The 18,377-nt window shown below is 45.1% G+C and overlaps 2 protein-coding genes across 5 annotated transcripts; both read right to left on the reverse strand.

The window, feature by feature from the left end:
- Positions 1 to 384: 384 nt before the first annotated feature.
- LOC128619394 (uncharacterized) lies at positions 385 to 2,360 on the reverse strand. The gene is made up of 4 exons (XM_053643559.1): positions 2,153 to 2,360; positions 1,798 to 1,893; positions 1,428 to 1,694; positions 385 to 1,342 (listed from the first exon to the last, which is right to left on the reverse strand). The coding sequence occupies exons 1-4, from the start codon at positions 2,358 to 2,360 to the stop codon at positions 825 to 827; spliced, it is 1,089 nt and encodes a 362-aa protein (XP_053499534.1). The 3' UTR covers positions 385 to 824.
- A 2,841-nt stretch (positions 2,361 to 5,201) lies between these two features.
- On the reverse strand, positions 5,202 to 17,321 carry LOC128619826 (uncharacterized). Of its 4 annotated transcripts, none has more exons than XR_008388010.1 (2): positions 10,054 to 17,321; positions 5,202 to 9,921 (listed from the first exon to the last, which is right to left on the reverse strand). XR_008388010.1 is itself a non-coding variant. In XM_053644277.1 (2 exons), the coding sequence occupies exon 2, from the start codon at positions 14,161 to 14,163 to the stop codon at positions 12,037 to 12,039; it is 2,127 nt and encodes a 708-aa protein (XP_053500252.1). In that variant the 5' UTR covers positions 14,164 to 15,320; positions 15,982 to 17,321; the 3' UTR covers positions 5,202 to 12,036. The 4 variants fall into 4 exon arrangements, 3 of the variants coding, with proteins under 3 accessions (XP_053500252.1, XP_053500251.1, XP_053500250.1); XM_053644277.1 differs by having other exon boundaries at positions 5,202 to 15,320; positions 15,982 to 17,321; XM_053644276.1 differs by having other exon boundaries at positions 5,202 to 15,876; positions 15,982 to 17,321.
- Positions 17,322 to 18,377: the final 1,056 nt, after the last annotated feature.

Here is an 18,377-nt window from a genome sequence, read left to right on the forward strand (position 1 = left end):
GGGTGTCGGAGGATGGGGGCAGTAGTAAACGCCCGCTTAAGCCTCTCCAGGGCCCCCTGGGCGTGAGAGGTCCAGGCGAGGCGCTGAGGTTTCCCTTTTAGGAGGGATGTCAGGGGTTGTCCGATCTTGCTAAAATCTCGGATGAACCGCCGATAAAAGTTCGCAAAGCCCAGGAAGCGTTGCAGCTCCTTGACGGTTCAGGGAGTGGGCCACTCCACCACCGCCCTCACCTTGTTTTGGTCCATGGCAACCCCCTCTGGACTGATGACATACCCCAAAAACGTGATAGTGCGTTGGTGAAATTTGCACTTCTCGGCCTTCACGTACAGCTGGTGTTCCATCAAGCGGAACAGCACCTCTCAGACCTGTTTGATGTGGTCCTTCAGGGACGTTGAGTAGATCAGTATGTCGTCAATGTATGCGACGACGCAGTGCCCCAATAGATCCCTCAGGATTTCGTTGATCAGATTTTGGAACACCGAGGGAGTGTTAGCGAGTCCATACGGCATGACCAAATATTCATAGTGCCCGGAAGTGGTGCTAAAGGCCGTTTTCCACTCGTCGCCCTCCCTGATGCGGATCAGATTGTACGCGCTGCGTATGTCCAGCTTCGTGAAGAAGGACGCGGACCTCAGCTGTTCAAGGGCTGCGGGCACTAGTTGCAGGGGATAACGGTACTTAAATGGTCACCTGGTTGAGACCCCTATAGTCGATGTACGGTCGCAGACCCCCTCCCCTTTTCTCCACGAAGAAGGACCCAGCGGACACGGGTGACGTGGACGGCCGAATGTATCCCTGTTGGAGTGCCTCTTGAATGTATGCGTTCATGGCCCGCTGTTCTGCTTGGGAGAGCGGGTACACTCGACCCCGTGGCGGGCTGGCTCTGGGGAGGAGGTCCATGGCGCAATCATAGGCCCTGTGTGGAGGTAGGCCACTTGCTCGTTCCTTACTGAATACCTCACGGGGGTCATGATACTCTGATGACACGGTGACAGGGTCAGGGGGCTCTCCACTGTGGTGGCGGCTACTGGAGCCATGTGGCCCATCAGACAGTGACGTAGGCAGTAAGGGGACCACCTGGTTACCTGTTTGGCCGCCCATGATATCTGTGGGTCATGGCGCTCAAGCCACGGTAAGCCGAGAATGATGGGGTGACGAGTAGATACCGTGACATACAGGGCGATGGTTTCATAATGGAGGGCACTGGCTTGCATGGTGATTGGGGCTGTACAATGTGAGATGACCCCGCCACCTATTGGGGACAGGGCTTGGATGGGGAGGCAGAGGGTTCGCGCTGTCTGCTCATCTATGAAGTTCTCTGCTGCCCCCGAGTCGATGAGCGCTGAAAGCACAAAGGATTTCTCTGAACATTCGAGCAGCACGGGTAACACAAAAGATCCTGCTTTGAGTAATTGGAACACACTCACCTGGGGACGACGGAGTTCGTTGGTCCTGCCCTCCTCGGTTGATCGCGGCCTTCTCTGCGGGCACTGGCGAACGACGTGGGTGCTCTCCCCACAGTAGAAGCACCGTTCCTCTCTGCGTCGTCTCTCTCCCTCTCCTCCTCGCGGATCCGGGCCCGGCCGAGCTGCATGGGTTCTGCTGGAGGTAGCGGCTCGGTGGGTACGGGATTCCACGACGTGGGGCAGTTAGTGCGGCGAAGGCGGTCCAGCCATACCGCCAGGTCGATGAGCCTGTCGAGGGTCAGCTGTTCACCCTGGCATGCTAACTCTCGAACCAGCTCAGGGTTGAGGCCCCGACGGAAAGCAGTCTTTAGTGCCGGCTCATTCCACCAACCCCTTGCAGCAATGGTACGGAACTCCAGGGCGTAATCCACTACGTCGTGGGGGCCCTGCGCGATCGTAAGGAGCTCCTGACCGGTTTCCCAACCGTCTGGGGAATGATCGAATGCACGTTGGAAGCGGGCAAAGAACTCCGTTAGTGAGGGTCTAACCCTGCCTCCTCACGCCCACTCTGCCGTGGCCCACTCCAGGGCGCGTCCAGTGAGTAGCTCTATGAAGTGTGCCAACCGGCGCACCTCCAGCATATCTGGGTTGTTCTCAAAAAACAAAGTGCACTGAAGTATGAAACCCCTGCATCGTTCGGACTCGCCAGCATAGCGCTCTGGTGTCGGCAGGGGCGGGTAGTGCACCACCGGCGGGGCTGGTGCGAGTGCCGTGTGCGCGGGGAGACGCGGGAGGAAAGACAGCAGCAGCGGGGAGGGTCACAGTTTGCCCCTCGGCGACGCGGAGGCGCTCCAATTGTTCAGTGAGGCGTGCTATCTGCTCACGCTGCGCGCTCATCACATGACTTTGTTCTTGACCAGCGTGTGCCCAATCTGGGTCGCCCGCTGCCTCCATGATAGGCAAAGTAAACTGTTACGTTACCAGGTGGGAGGCAAGCGCGGGCCGAGCAGTGACAGAAAGGCGAGGCAAGCGTGAAGCGCAAAGCACACAGTCCGAAGCAATAGAAAGAGTCCAAGACGAGATCCGGGAATCGTAAGTCATAAACGAGGCTAGAGTCCTTTAACCAAGAAAGTCTGAAGCGTAGTAGGAAGCTTGGTAACTTACTCGCGTTTGGGGAAAATTGAACGTTACTTCACGCCGCGCTGCTGTTAACAAGGTCTTAAATAACCTTGGGTAGCGCACAGGTGTTGGCACTCAGTACTCTGGCGAACTTGAGCACAGGCGTGGTCGGGATATGTAGTCCACGCCGGCTCGGTGGCCACGAGTTCGCCATGGTGTAACAGAATGATGGACACATTGACCAGAGAACAGTTTTAAGGTTTGGAACGGACTTTAGATCTGGAACAGAAAAGCAAAATAAGTTGATAAAAACTACACCAATGTGATCATGTTGATAAGTGTTGTTGCAGGTGGAGCTGTGAATTTGAAACAAGAAGCAGATGAACCTTTAGACGAACCTTCAGAACCATTAGACTGACTTTATTTAGATATAATTTTTATTTCTCTCTTCCAGATGTTTATTGTTTTTGTTATTAATTAGTTCATTTTAATTAAAGAATTCAGCAGTGCTAATTCAGAATTTTTACAAAGCAGTGAAATGTGAAAGCTCTTGGTGGCTGGACAAAAAGAAAAATGCACTCCCCTACATTCGATTATTAAGATTATTAACTCCTTAATGTGCCGTGTCACCAACAACAAGCTAGAAGTTCATTATAATCATAGATGTGTAGGATCAACGTCTCGGCCAGCAAAGAAGTTAATTAGCTAAAGAAGTTAAGTCACTGCAAATCCACTGTTCTGATCATTCAACCCACTCATTCATTTTATACAGTGAAGTACATGCATGTACTGATTTAAAAAAAAAAAAAAAGATATTAAGGAAGCTATAACATCTCTTCTTCAGTTCCATTAGCCCAGAAACCATATGTAGACCTGCAAGTCTGCCACTGGTGACTTTGGGTATTGCTGAATATCAGTTATGTTTAAACGTAGCTTAGTCTCCTCATATTAAACACCCCGGGGGCTTCCCACCCGTAACAACAGATCACGAAGACAGAGCTTTGAAATAACAGGCGTCTGCAATGCCTCCTTTCTACACGGCCTATCTGTTGCTTAGAGAGTGAAGTCCCACGGGAGAGATTACAGACATATAGATCTTAATCCAGTCCCATCTGGGGTGCCAAATGCTGGCCCAAATTTAGCCTATTACCAAAGACACTTAAAATTCAACATAGAAGCAAATACTCACATCTGTGAACCCAGTTGGAGATAGAAAAAAAGACACCAGCCGTGAGTGAGAAGAAGCAAGGGTCCAGATTTATTTCCACCTCACGAGATCCACACCAATGAGAATTCTCAGAAGTGATCTGACACCTGGAGCTCAAGCTCCAGTATTTATACTGTATTTACACAGTAGATAACCAATATATTTTAGAAAGACTATGATATCAATACCAATAGGGTTAAAAAAGAGCTCATCTACATTACCATGATGTTTAAAAAGAGGCTTATCAAATTTACCATTATTTTTTGAAAGAGGACTTTCTGACTACCATTAGGATTGAAAGTGGGAGAGAGAGAAAACAATTATAGACAGACCTTAGTCTCATGTTGTTATCTCATAATGTTTTATGTGTGCGTTGGGCCTTTGTGTGTGTTATGTCTGCACGCCTGCCCTTGACTATACGAGAGTGTGAGAGTGTGAGAGTGTGTGTGTGTGTGTGTGTGTGTGTGTGTGTGTTTCTCAGCCTGCCCTCCTCAGCTCTTATATTTCTCTGTGACTAATAAACCATAGTGTGTTACTCTTAAAGATCTTAAAGTGTGACTCCAACCAGTCCTGTGAATTTTCAATAAAATTACATATTACTCATACTAGGTCTCCCTCCTGTTTATTTCATGTCATTTTTATCCACAACAAAGGTATGGAAACGACCGACACAAATAATACAACCAATACAACTAATAATACTGAGCCCCGTGCTCAGTAACCAAGGCGTTTAAATACCAAACATAATCAAACTCAAAACATAGACACCTGTGGCAAATGAAAGTCACTTCAATAAATGTTCAGCAGGAAGCGAGCGAACCAAAACAAAGTCATGTGACTCATCCGAAGACGAGCCACAGTGCCATCTGCTGGCCGTATCGTCACACTAACCAGTTAGTTCACTTGGTTAGTTAATATAACTGTTCAAAAATACGTTACTTATATGTGGAACACTTTCAGACTAGTTGTGTCAATTGTAGACACATAAAAAAAGAAGTAAATTATAAGTAATTACTCAAGTAGCTTTTCACTAGATTACTTTTTTTTTTACTTGAGTAATTTCCTTGATCACTGTTTTTACTTTTACTCAACTGCATCAATACTACTGTAGCAGTACTTTTACTGAAGTCAGTGTGGTTTGTTCTTTTTCCACCACTGTGAGCCACTCCCTCACACCAGCATGCAAAAAAAAAAAAACTTCTCTTTGAATCAATTCAAATAGCACCTAATGTTAAGACTTAACAAGGAGAATCTGGGAATAATGTACAGATACGAATCATAACTAACACTGAGAACACACAATCAGAACACTGATGTTTACAGGTTTTTATAAAAATTTAACAAAAGGCTAGAAACACTACTGGATATAAGGTTTGATCAATCATTGAAAAAGATCTTAAGATTAATCTTAAGATTAATCTTACTGTTGCACTTTGGAGGAGGTGGAGTCCATCCATTTTCCGCACAGGTCAACTTATTAGACCCCTCTATTCTGTAGCCTTCATTACACAAGATTTGGACTGAGACACCATATCTGTAAGGTGAGCTTCCACTGACAACCGCATTTGGGACAGATGGTGAATCACAGGTGATATCTGGGTAAACTAAAGAGCAAAAACCAGGAGACACTTTGAAAATATCTCATAAGTGCAAAGGTTCACAGACAGATTGTCCTTCTAACCACGTGCCTGACCTCCTTCATCCTTGTAGCCCCCATTTAGACTTTTCAGACTTATTTGTGATTCCTTAGATTTAGACCTTTAAACTCTATTGTTTCAACACTGAACTGATAGCATTTATGTTTGAGGAAAATTTCCCATGTTAATTTAAGCAATTGCTTAAATGCTGGGTTCATTATTATTCTTTATGAAAAACACAACAAAACAGTTAAATGAAAAACTCGCTTATATTAAACATAGAACTTTCAAAACCAAATATTCCACCATCGTCTTGTCAGTCCGCTCGCCTCACTCTCGTTACGTGATAAATGAAATCTGATCTGTGCTGTGACTCGGACTCATTCATGTCATGCTGAATTGAGCTGACGTGTTCAGTTTTTAATTGTAGCGTCCGTTCTCTAACTGAACTAAATGATTTTTATTACTATAAAAAAGCAAAACGACAGTGGGGGCGGTGCCACGGTGGGCAAGTGATGTAATCGGTGTGTGGCCAAACACAGTGTAACACCGGGAACACCGACTTCCCAGCAAGCCTAGTTTGAACATTGATTTTTTTTTTACACACTTGCTCAGTAATTGTGACAAGACTTTGCTTCTAAGTGGCACCATGGAAGAGAGGGGGCCTGCACCCAGAGCACCAGTTTCTGAATATTAGCCGCCCAATAATAATACATGAAATTGGGCAATGAGAGGCCATCATTAAGTCGACTCTTTTGAAGTGAAAATTTGGAAACCCTGGTGTTTTTCCTGCCCATATAAAAGAGGAGATTAATTGGTCTATATTCTTGAAGAAAGATTTGGGTAAAAACAAAGGGATGGACTGGAAAAGGTAGAGGAATTTTGGAAGAATGTTCATTTTTACTGTGTTTATTCTACCAAGAGGGGATAATGGTTGAGCTGCCCATCTTTGAAAGGCTGACTTCATGTATGAAATTAAGGGTGTAAAATTCGCCATTAATGCAGAAAATGAACCGGTGACATTAATTCCGAGATATTTGAATTTTGAATCCTCCAAATGAAAAGGTATTTCAGTCAGTTTTATTTTTTGGCCAGATTGATTTATGAGGATGCATTCACTCTTTTGCAGGTTCAGTTTATACCCGGAAAATTTCCCAAAGTCATTTAATATGTGTAGGGATGTATAGGCTATATATAGGGCTAGTTTATGTTCAATTCCATTTGCAGAATATACTCTGAAATACAGGAAGAGTTCTAAGCGTCAATGAGAGAGGCTCAATGGCTATGACAAAAAGTAAGGGAGACAGAGGACATCCCTGGTGCGTACCCCATGACAAAGTAAAATAGTCAGATTTAGCATCGTTGGTATATATGGAAGCTTGCGGTTCCATATATAATAAACGGATCCATGATATCAGTCCATCCTCAAAGCCGAACCTCTTTAGCACCATAAACTCAACACAAAGCCATTAATGTCTAAACCACTGGCAACAAAAGTGAGTACACCCCTAAGTGAAAATGTCCAAAGTGTCAATATTTTGTGTGGCCAACATTATTTTCCAGCACTGCCTTAACCCTCTTGGGCATGGAGTTGACCAGAGCTTCACAGGTTGCCACTGGAGTCCTCTTCCACTCCTCCATGACGACATCACGGAGCTGGTGGATGTTAGAGAGCTTGTGCTCCTCCACCTTCCGTTTGAGGATGCCCCACAGATGCTCAATAGGGTTTAGGTCTAGAGACATGCTTGGCCAGTCCATCACCTTCACCCTCAGCTTCTTTAGCAAAGCAGTGGTCGTCTTGGAGATGTGTTTGGGGTTGTTGTCATGCTGGAATACTGCCCTGCGGCCCAGTCCCTCCAAAGGGAGGGGATCATGGTCTGCTTCAGTATGTCACAGTACATGTTGGCATTCATGGTTCCCTCAATGAACTGTAGCTTCCCAGTGACAGCAGCACTCATGCAGCCCCAGACCATGACACTCCCACCACCATGCTAGGCAAGACACTTGTCTTTGTACTCCTCACCTGGTTGCCGTCACACACGCTTGACACCATCTGAACCAAATAAGTTTATCTTGGTCTCATCAGACCACAGGACATGGTTCCAGTAATCCATGTCCTTAGTCTGCTTGTCTTCAGCAAACTGTTTGCGGGCTTTCTTGTGCATCATCTTTAGAAGAGGCTTCCTTCTTGACCAATTTGATGCAGTGTGCGGCGTATGGTCTGAGCACTGACAGGCTGACCCCCCACCCCTTCAACCTCTGCAGCAATGCCAGCAGCACTCATATGTCTATTTCCCAACGACAGCCTCTGGATATGACGCTGAGCACGTGTGTTACAGGCCTCAAGCATGAGTAACCTGTGAACAAATATTGTGTCCTGTTTTGTACAGGAAAATCAGACACAGGTGATGTTACTTGTGATTACTTAGCAAGCTGTTCTCTGTCTTTATTAAACAGAATATATCTTTTTTTTTTCCTTCTTCATTCAAACCACTTTGACAATAATATATTTTACAAATTATATAAATGTACAAATCTGTTGTTAAGTTTAACAGAAATACATCACCTATCCCAGTCTTAACTGGTACTATGACTCATAGTTACTGCTCTTATCAGCTCCAAAATCATATCCATCCAGTAGCTTTAATACTGTTTAGCCTGCTTGTTCCACACTTTTAGTACATTTTTAAATACAAAATACAAAAACAATACAGAGGCCTACATTATACAAATACCTCAGTCTCTTTAACCTTACCAACACATTACAACTATATATACACACACAACTATTGAAATAACTGTAATTTATAAACTTATAAGGTGCACATGTCCAGGAGCAATGACCAAACAAAATAAATGTCGGCGTGGGAAGACCGCCATGTCGCTTACACTTTTTACAAGGGATCTAGCTACACTTTGATTCAAGGTCTCTCAACTGAATAAACCACAGTTTTACACATAAAACGTTGTCGGAACAACATAATTAAGGCTTTAAAAGTCCTTAGAAATGTATTGCAGCAAAATAACACACACTACTAACCTGTTTTGTACAGGAAAATCAGACACAGGAGATGTTACTTCTGATTGCTCAGCAAGCTGTTCTCTGTCTGAGAAGCGGAAGCATCGCGCAGCCCTACTAGCGCTCACACAAACAAACACCTCCCCTTGTGGCACAATCAAGCATTTGCATCCTCAACAACACCACTCAAATCCATTGCAAAAATACATTCTAATTGTTCCTTTTATACAGGCCAATAAACAAAACAACTTAAAAATTGTGACAATACATTTGTAGGCATCACACACTCCCCAACAAAAAATAAAATGGCTCCTGACATTTTACCTTTAAACTCTTACTCAACATTACTCAAAACAATCGTAACTCAAAGTGCATTTCCTTAGCCTCTTAACCTATATAGACCTGGCCTGTTATGACATACTGGAATGGTGTAAAGGTGTGGAGCATAGGAAGATGGAACATGATATGACACTTGAAAAGGGTTAGGTGCCAGGTGATATGGTTGCATGCCCCAAAGTGCCATGTTTGGTGTTTCATAAATGTCTACACTATTGACTAATGAATGTCGAGAAGGCTGACCTAATGTATTGTAAGTAAACAGTGTTGCTGGCCGCCTATCTCTAGTGGACCTTTTGAGTGTGTGTTCATCAGGGTCAGGGGTCAGGTCAGGCCCAACTTGTGACTCTTCTGGACGGAACTGCTCAGCTTCACTTTCACTCCCCATGGCCAGTACATGGCTGATCTCTGACTCTCTCACTTTTGCAGGTCCCCCCTCTTCACTGTCACTGTTAGGTTCATCATTTTGGTGTCTACCACCCGGTCCTGGTTCAGTCTCTCTTTGTCCTCTTGTTACTTTTGTGAATGTCTTTCCCATGTGCTTTGTTCCTCCGTCCCTCACGTATTCTCCATAGATAATTGTTCGACTGGACTCAGCAGGAGCTGAATTCCTGAAGGGAACACAGGTAGGTTCACAGGTAGGTGTAACATTCTTTCCGTTTCCACTTCTCAGGTTATATCTTAGTTCATCGTAGGTGGAGCTTTCGTCATCATCTGAACCAGTCTCACTGTTCGGTAGCAGTTCCACCTCTTTGTGAGCTGTTTTTGGTCTTTTCTTCTTCTCTGGTGATGTCTAAGTCTCTTTTTCTGCTGCCGGTACGTCAACAGGGAGGTCACTAATGAGATGCAACAGATTGTGATGCAAGACTCGTGATTTGCTGCCATCCATTTCTGAGGCCACCCTGTAGACTGGACTGTCATTGATCTGTTCTTTCACAACATGGATAGTGTTTTCCCAATATGACCTTAACTTTCCAGGACCACCCCTTTCACTCAAGTTTCATTCCAGCACTCAATTTCCTGGTTGCAACACTACTCCTTTTGTGTGTTGATCATATTATTTCTTACCACGAGCGCTCGACTTTTTGCGGTTTTCTGATGCTATCCGGTAAGCTTCGGTCATCCGTTCTGCCCACTTTTCAGCATACCCTCTTGCTGTCTGTGGTAGCTCACTGGTTGTCATTCTGAATAGCAGCTCTATAGGTAAACATGGATGTCGGCCAAAAAGCAGGAAGAAAGGTGAGTACCCAGTTGCTTCGTGGCATGTACAATTGTATGCATGGATAACCTGAGGAAGATAATCCTTCCACCTTTCCTTTTGTTTCTCACCTAGGGTCCTCAGCATCTGCAGCACAGTGCGGTTGAACCGCTCAACTGGATTACCCTGGGGGTGATAGGGGGTTGTCCGTGAGTGTCCCACTCTGCTCAGTTGTTGTAGTGTCTGAAAGAGTTCATTCTCAAACTCGCACCCTTGGTCGTGGTGCAGCTTTGATGGGTAGCCAAACCTGGGAATATAATCGTTGAAAATCTTCTCCGCTGCTGTTTTCCCACTCATATTGCTGGTTGGGTAGGCCTGTACATACCTAGTAAAGTGGTCTACCACAACTAGGATGTATTGGTAGCCTCCTCTGCTCAGTTCTAGGTGTAAGTAATCTATGGAGATGAGCTCCATGGGTGAACTTGTGGTTATACTAGACATTGGGGTTTGTGTGTTTGTCACTGGCTTCTTTTGTTTTATGCATATGTCTGGTGACATAAGCTTCGATCTCTCGCCTCATGTAGGGCCAATAGAATCTTTGCCTTGCCAAACCGAGGACCCTTTCTGCTCCGACATGGCCCATGTTATCATGTAGGTTCTTGAGAACTAGTTACTTAAAGGCGACAGGTAAGACTAGCTGACGTCTCTCCGCTGTCTTACGGTAGAGAACCCCATCTTCAATGTGAAACTTTGTCCATTCATGCATCATTTTCCTGGCACTGCCCCTCACACTGCGTTTCATTTCATCTGTGAGTGTTTTGTTTGACTCTTTCATTTTCAAAATTTCACCGATCACTGGGTCTGTTCTCTGAGCTTTTTGTAGTTCAGCCAAATCAATAGGCGGCACGACTTCTCAGCTGCTTGGTTCAAGTTGGTCACCCTGTGTTAGAGCCAAGGCAGCAACCCAGGCAACATCTCCACGCTTGCCTGCCCCACAGCCTTCCCATGTGGCAGTGACAGCTTCTCTGGGGAGTTCCTTTGTGCACTCAGTGACATATCTGTTGATGTCGAGGGGGCATCTTGAAAGAGTATCTGCATCAACATTTACTTTGCCGGGTCGGTAACGAATGTCAAATCTAAAATCTGATAGTTCTCCCACCCACCTGTAGCCAACTGCATTCAACTTAGCAGTACTCATGACATACGTCAAGGGATTATTGTCCGTGTAGATGGTAAAATGTGGGGCGTAAAACAAGTAATCCCTGAATTTCTCACAGACTGCCCACTTTAGGGCAAGAAACTCTAGTTTGCCTGAGTGGAACCTGTAATTCTTTTCCGCTGGTGTAAGGGTCCTTGAGCCATATCCAATTACTCTCAGCTTCCCACCCTGACTCTGGTAAAGGACAGCTCCAAGTCCTTTATCGGACGCATCCGTGTGGAGCACAAAATGAAGCTCGAAGTCTGGATAAGCGAGGACAGGGGGGTTCACCAGCATGTCAATCAACTTGCACAGTGTCTCCTGATGTTTCTCAGTCAACTGGGGTTTTAGATGGAAACTGTGCACCCTTTCCTCTCTGTCCCCCATGTCTCCCGTGAGGCTGCTCTTCTTTGTTTCTCTTTGGTTGCAGGAGTTCGTAGATGGGTGTTGCCAGTTTGGAGAAATCTTGGACATATGAACGGTAGTAACTCAAAAAGCCCATGACTCTCCGCACATCTCCAACAGTGGCAGGTGCTTCATTCTTCAGATCGTACACTGCCTCCAGGTCCTTAGGATCAATGCGCACACCCTTGGCTGAAACCAAACGACCAACATATCTCACATCTCATTTAAACAGGTCACATTTTGTTGGCCTGAGTTTGACTCCATGATTCTGTAGGGCTCTCAGGACCTTTCTCAGCCCTTCAACATGGTCCTCGAATGTTCTGGCGTAGCACAGTATATCATCCAAATATGGAATACAACACTCATCTCGAAGGGGAGCAAGCATTTCTTCCATACTGCGTTGAAACACAGCGGGTGCATTTGTTAGCCTGAAGGGGATTTGTACCCACTCGTAAAGACCCCAGGGGGTGATGAATGCAGTCAAGTGGCGCGACCCCTCTGCAATGAACCCCTAATGGTACACCTTCCCTTGGTCTAGGATGGATAACCAACTGTACCCACCCAAAGTATCTGTGAGATCTTGGATTCTCAGCAAAGGGTGTCGGTCTGGAACAGTGCGTTGATTCAAGAGCCGATAATCAATACAGAGTCTGAGCGTCCCATCTTTCTTCCGCACACAGACTACTGGTGCTGAGTAAGGAGATTTAGACTTCACAATCCACCCTCTAACCAGAAGATCCTCAATGTACTCCTTTACCTCTTTATAAAGGGGTTTTGGGATAGAAGTATATGATTTTTGGATTGGAGTACTGTCCTTGAGGGTAATGGACATTTCCAGGCCAGGTATACACCCCACGTCATTGTCGTCTCGTGCAAATGCCCTGGACTCTTCTCGCAACATTTTCTTTACAATCTTCTGCTGATCCTCAGTTAAGTGGTTAACATCAACTGGTGGGTCCCATTCCTGTGCCACTCTCCCCCGTTTGTCCTGCTGACTATCAGGGTGTTCGTCCCTGTTGCCCCCCTGAGCAACACTTGTCTCAGTCTGGTTCAGCTCATCAGTCGGTATAATTCTGGATATTGGCTCAATGCTCCCAAGGGCAGTTTTACAGAACAAGGTCACGTCGTGTTTGGTGTGGTTGCCAATGGGGACTCTTACAAAAGGGCCACTAGCCTGACAAATCTCTAGAAGGCTGTCGCCGATATCCAGTTGTTGTAACTGTGGGTTACTCTCACTGGGTTCAAAGAGCACAAGTGGGTTGGATATGTCAAGTGTGGATGGTATTTTACACTTAATGTGTCTGACCTGACCAGTTGGAATGACCACATCCTGCAGTCCCACTTTCAGTTGAGTCTGGCTGACATCATTACTGGCGACTTTTGCATGGACGAAGTTGACTAACGAAGTGGCTTTGTCATCCTGTAGGTCCATGGCACGACAAATAAGACTCACAATGGTTGGTATGAGATCTGTGCTTTCCTTTGGTCCCAGTATCAGCTGTTCAACCACATTAAAACCAATCAGAGGGCAGTCCATGGGCACACTACTCACCAGGAAGGGCACTTGTATTGCTAGGTTTGGGTCACTGTTGTTTGGAAAACTCACCATCACTCCCACCCAACCATCATATGGCAACGGTTGACAATTCACAGCTAGCACACTGAGAGCCTTTTGTCCTATAAGTTCAGCCAGTGGTCGCAGCTTGTGGTCAGGAAGGTATGTCTTTACCCACTTGCGGTCGAGGATGCTTACTTGGTCACCAGAGTCCAACAAACTATCCACCGCATAGCTGTGAATATAGCACTTTATTTTACATTTCTTTCCCACTAGCTGAGCCACTCTTTCATTAGCTTCAGTCTCTTTGTTTGTTAATGGGGGATTTACACAGCTGGTTTTTACATGGGCGGGTTCATCTGTTTGCAACTCTAGCTTTGTGGGGTACTGCTGTCTGCTACTGCTTAGTGAGTGAGCGTCAGCAGAGGGCTGAATGATGTTCCTTGTTTGACCCCGTTTGAGACATCCTACTGCCCTTTGACCTGCCTCCCCACATGTGAAATAATGGTTGCAAGAGCTAGCACCCCTTTCAACACACTTAGGGCAGCCATACTGTTTTGCTGTTTGTTTGACCCTTTGCTTGGTATGGGTACATTGACAAGTTTGTTCGGGCGTCTTGAGGGCTGTGAGACACTCCACCATTTTAGTCAGAGCATCAACCTTCGCACTCAATTCCTCTATGACTTTATTTTTATTCTTTGCTTTGTAATCAGGTAGTTTCTCACTGTCTATATCAGGCTCCAGTTGAGCACTGTGAGCATGGGTTACCTTCTGTCGTGGACAATGTCCCAGTCTTCGCTGTCTCTCACTCTCCTCACTAGACACTTTGTTAACTTGTCTTATCAGTGTTTCATCTGAAACAGTGTAATCAGACAGGAGAGGCTTGAGTTCATTACGAATGTCACTGTACTTGGAGAGAAGACCCTGATGGATGGTGCGCAGAAACACATTCTGGATTGTGCGCTGCTCATACTCAATGTCCATACTATCCTGTCTGGATGCAAACATGACTTTCTGTTTCAGTCCTATCATTCTGTAGAGGAACTGCTGGGGACTCTCATGCTCATGTTGCTTGGTGCTCATTAGCTCCTGAAATAACTCGCTATGCTCTTTTCACTAAGATGAGAACGCATGAAGCTTTTAAGCTCAGAGAGGGTCAAGTCGTCCTTGTTAATCAACATATCCTTAAACTGTCCTGGTTTGAGGATGCGGAGAACACCTTGGATTACCTCCCCCTCTGTATGGCCCGCCTTGAGTCCCTCATCAATCTGCTTGCATAATCCATGGTAGCTGATGTCTGCTGTTTTGTCTCCAACTTGACCTCTATGTACTTTAAATTCTCTGCGTTGGAGGAATGATAGGTCTCTCAGGGAGACTACCTTGTCAGGTGTACAGTGTTTTGGGTCTTGTGAGGTTAGGGTGGCTATGAGGTCTAGTTGTGTGTCTAGAGTGTGGTGGCTGTGTGGCAGTAGAGGTAGGTGTGTGTTGTGCTGGTTGTGTTATCTGAAACTCAGCTAGCTTCCTACCCAAAGCCTCATAGTTAACCATTAGCTTTTTGTACTCAACTGCTTGTGGCTCTACAGGAAATGTGTCTGTAATATTACTCTCTACAGTACCCCGTGGAGCTGCTACAGCCTGTGTGAGTGTTGTTGTCAGTGTAATAGCATCATCCCCTAATACTGTAGGCTGACTGACTTCAGTGACATGAATAGCAAGGAGTTTAGTAATAGCATCTTTCAAGGAGAGCAAGTGAGAACATCCCTGGTCCTCTAAATCAAGCAACATTTTAAAATTCAGGTAAGGGCATATATAATCAAAACAACTTCCCTCATCACCATGGATTACACTTGAAGAATCAAGATCTGGTACCGGTGTGATGTTCTCAGCAACCTGAAAGAGTTCCTCCACTGTCAGCGTGTGAAGACTCTTCTTTACCTTCCAGGTCAGTTCTTTTCTTTCAACGTCCTCCATGCCATGTCCCTTGGCCAGCAATGACTCAGAGTCCAGTCACCTTGAGCAAGCAAAACTGCATTCCTCCAGCTGGGGTTCCCTCACAATCTCTGGTCCTGTAGCCGCCTCAGTTGCACGCCTGCCACTCCACCGTACTGGTCCTGCGACATCTGCCTGGTTCGTAGGTTAAAGGATCAGCACCAACTCTCGTCAGATGCCGATCCCAGCGGTGCCTCCAAATTTCTGTTACAGGCCTCAAGCATGAGTAACCTGTGAACAGATATTGTGTCCTGTTTTGTACAGGAAAATCAGACACAGGAGATGTTACTTGTGATTGCTCAGCAAGCTGTTCTCTGTCTTTATTAAACAGAATATATCTTTTTTTTCCTTCTTCATTCAAACCACTTTGACAATAATATATTTTACAAATTATATAAATGTACAAATTTGTTGTTAAGTTTAACAGAAATACATCACCTATCCCAGTCTTAACTGGTACTATGACTCATAGTTACTGCTCTTATCAGCTCCAAAATCATATCCATCCAGCAGCTTTAATACTGTTTAGCCTGCTTGTTCCACACTTTTAGTACATTTTTAAATACAAAATACAAAAACAATACAGAGGCCTACATTATACAAATACCTCGGTCTCTTTAACCTTACCAACACATTACAACTATATATACACACACAACTATTGAAATAACTGTAATTTATAAACTTATAAGGTGCACATGTCCAGGAGCAATGACCAAACAAAATAAATGTCGGCGTGGGAAGACCACCATGTCGCTTACACTTTTTACAAGGGATCTAGCTGCACTTCAATTCAAGGTCTCTCAACTGAATAAACCACAGTTTTACACATAAAACATTGTCGGAACAACATAATCAAGGCTTTAAAAGTCCTTAGAAATGTATTGCAGCAAAATAATACACACTACTAACCTGTTTTGTACAGGAAAATCAGACACAGGAGATGTTACTTCTGATTGCTCAGCAAGCTGTTCTCTGTCTAAGAAGTGGAAGCATGGCGCAGCCCTACTAGCGCTCACACAAACAAACACCTCCCCTTGTGGCACAATCAAGCAATTGCATCCTCAAGAACACCACTCAAATCCATTGCAAAAATACATTCTAATTGTTCCTTTTATACAGGCCAATACACAAAACAATTTAACAATTGTGACAATACATTTGTAGGCATCACACGTGCACTCAACTTCTTTGGTCGGCCATGGCGAGGCCTGTTCTGAGTGGAACCTGTCCTGTTAAACCGCTGTATAGTCTTGGCCACCGTGCTGCAGCTCAGTGTCAGGGCCTTGGCAATCTTCTTATAGCCTAGGCCATCTTTATGTAGAGCAAAATTCTTTCTATCAGATCCTCAGAGAGTTCTTTGCCATGAAGTGCCATTTTGAACTTCTAGTGACGAGTGTGAGGGCGATGACACCAAATTTAACACACCTGCTCCTAATGCACACCTGAGACCTTGTAACACTAACAAGTCACATGACACCGGGGAGGGAAAATGGCTAATTGGGCCCAATTTGGACATTTTCACTTAGGGGTGTACTCACTTTTGTTGCCAGCGGTTTAGACATTAATGGCTGTGTGTTGAGTTGTTTTAAGGGGACAGCAAATTTACACTGTTACACAAGCTGTACACTCACTACTTTACATTGTAGCAAAGTGTCATTTCTTCAGTGTTGTCACATGAAAAGATATAATCAAATATTTACAAAAATGTGAGGGGTGTACTCACTTTTGTGAGATACCGTATACACTCAAGAAAGAAAAACCTTGCTACCAGTAGCTCTGTCAAAACCAAAGTGTATTATACAAAAAGTTAAAGAAAATACAGGGAACAGCAAATTATACGCAATATACAAAATTGTGCGTGCGTTTGAATTGTTGGTAAAGGTCCAGGGACGGCCTCACCGATAACATGCCTCAGTCCGGGAGCTCATGAGAAGCACGGATGTTCTGTGACTCAGTCCCTAAGGAAAATCCACAACTTCCAATAATTCCTCAATGTGACGAAAATGATCACAGGCAAGAACAGGCAAGGCAATATGAAAAAGCGATCGCTTGTACAATCCAAGAGGAGAACACTGAGCTTTGATGTTTCTCCCCTTCTTGCCGGTAAGCTGGCTTCCTTTATAGGACATAAAGTTAATCCGGTGACTCAGTGGCGTTGTGGGACTTCCCTTGACGGTTAGCCACCATACATTTTCTTTGTAGATACAGTATCTCACAAAAGTGAGTACACCCCTCACATTTTTGTAAACATTTGATTATATCTTTTCATGTGACAACACTGAAGAAATGACACTTTGCTACACTGTAAAGTAGTGAGTGTACAGCTTGTGTAACAGTGTAAATTTGCTGTCACCTCAAAATAACTCAACACACAGCCATTAATGTCTAAACCACTGGCAACAAAAGTGAGTACACCCCTAAGTGAAAATGTACAAATTGGGCCCAAAGTGTCAATATTTTGTGTGGCCACCATTATTTTCCAGCACTGCTTTAACCCTCTTGGGCATGGAGTTCACCAGAGCTTCACAGGTTGCCATTGGAGTCCTCTTCCACTCCTCCATGACAACATCACGGAGCTGGTGGATGTTAGAGAGCTTGTGCTCCTCCACCTTCCGTTTGAGGATGCACCACAGATGCTCAATAGGGTTTAGGTCTAGAGACATCCTTGGCCAGTCCATCACCTTCACCCTCAGCTTCTTTAGCAAGGCAGTGGTCATCTTGGAGGTGTGTTTGGGGTCGTTATCATGCTGGAATACTGCATACGGATCATGCTCTGCTTCAGTATGTCACAGTACATGTTGGCATTCATGGTTCCCTCAATGAATAGATGTATGAGTGTTGCCAGCATTGCTGCAGAGGCTGAAGGGGTGGGGGGGTCAGCCTGTCAGTGCTCAGACCATACGTCGCACACTGAATCAAATTGGGCTGCATGGCTGTCATCCCAGAAGGAAGCCTCTTCTAAAGATAATGCACAAGAAAGCCTGCAAACAGTTTGCTGAAGACAAGCAGACTAAGGACATGGATTACTGGAACCAAGATAAACTTATTTGGTTCAGATGGTGTCAAGCGTGTTTGGCTGCAACCAGGTGAGGAGTACAAAGACAAGTGTGTCTTGCCTACAGTCAAGCATGGTGGTGGGAGTGTCATGGTCTGGGGCTGCATGAGTGCTGCCGGCACTGGGGAGCTACAGTTCATTGAGGGAAACATGAATGCCAACATGTACTGTGACATACTGAAGCAGAGAATGATCCCCTCCCTTCAGAGACTGGGCCGCAGGGCAGTATTTCAGCATGATAATGACCCCA

The sequence above is a fragment of the Ictalurus furcatus genome, chromosome 15, assembly GCF_023375685.1.
Source record: "Ictalurus furcatus strain D&B chromosome 15, Billie_1.0, whole genome shotgun sequence".
Classification (NCBI taxonomy): Eukaryota; Metazoa; Chordata; class Actinopteri; order Siluriformes; family Ictaluridae; genus Ictalurus; species Ictalurus furcatus.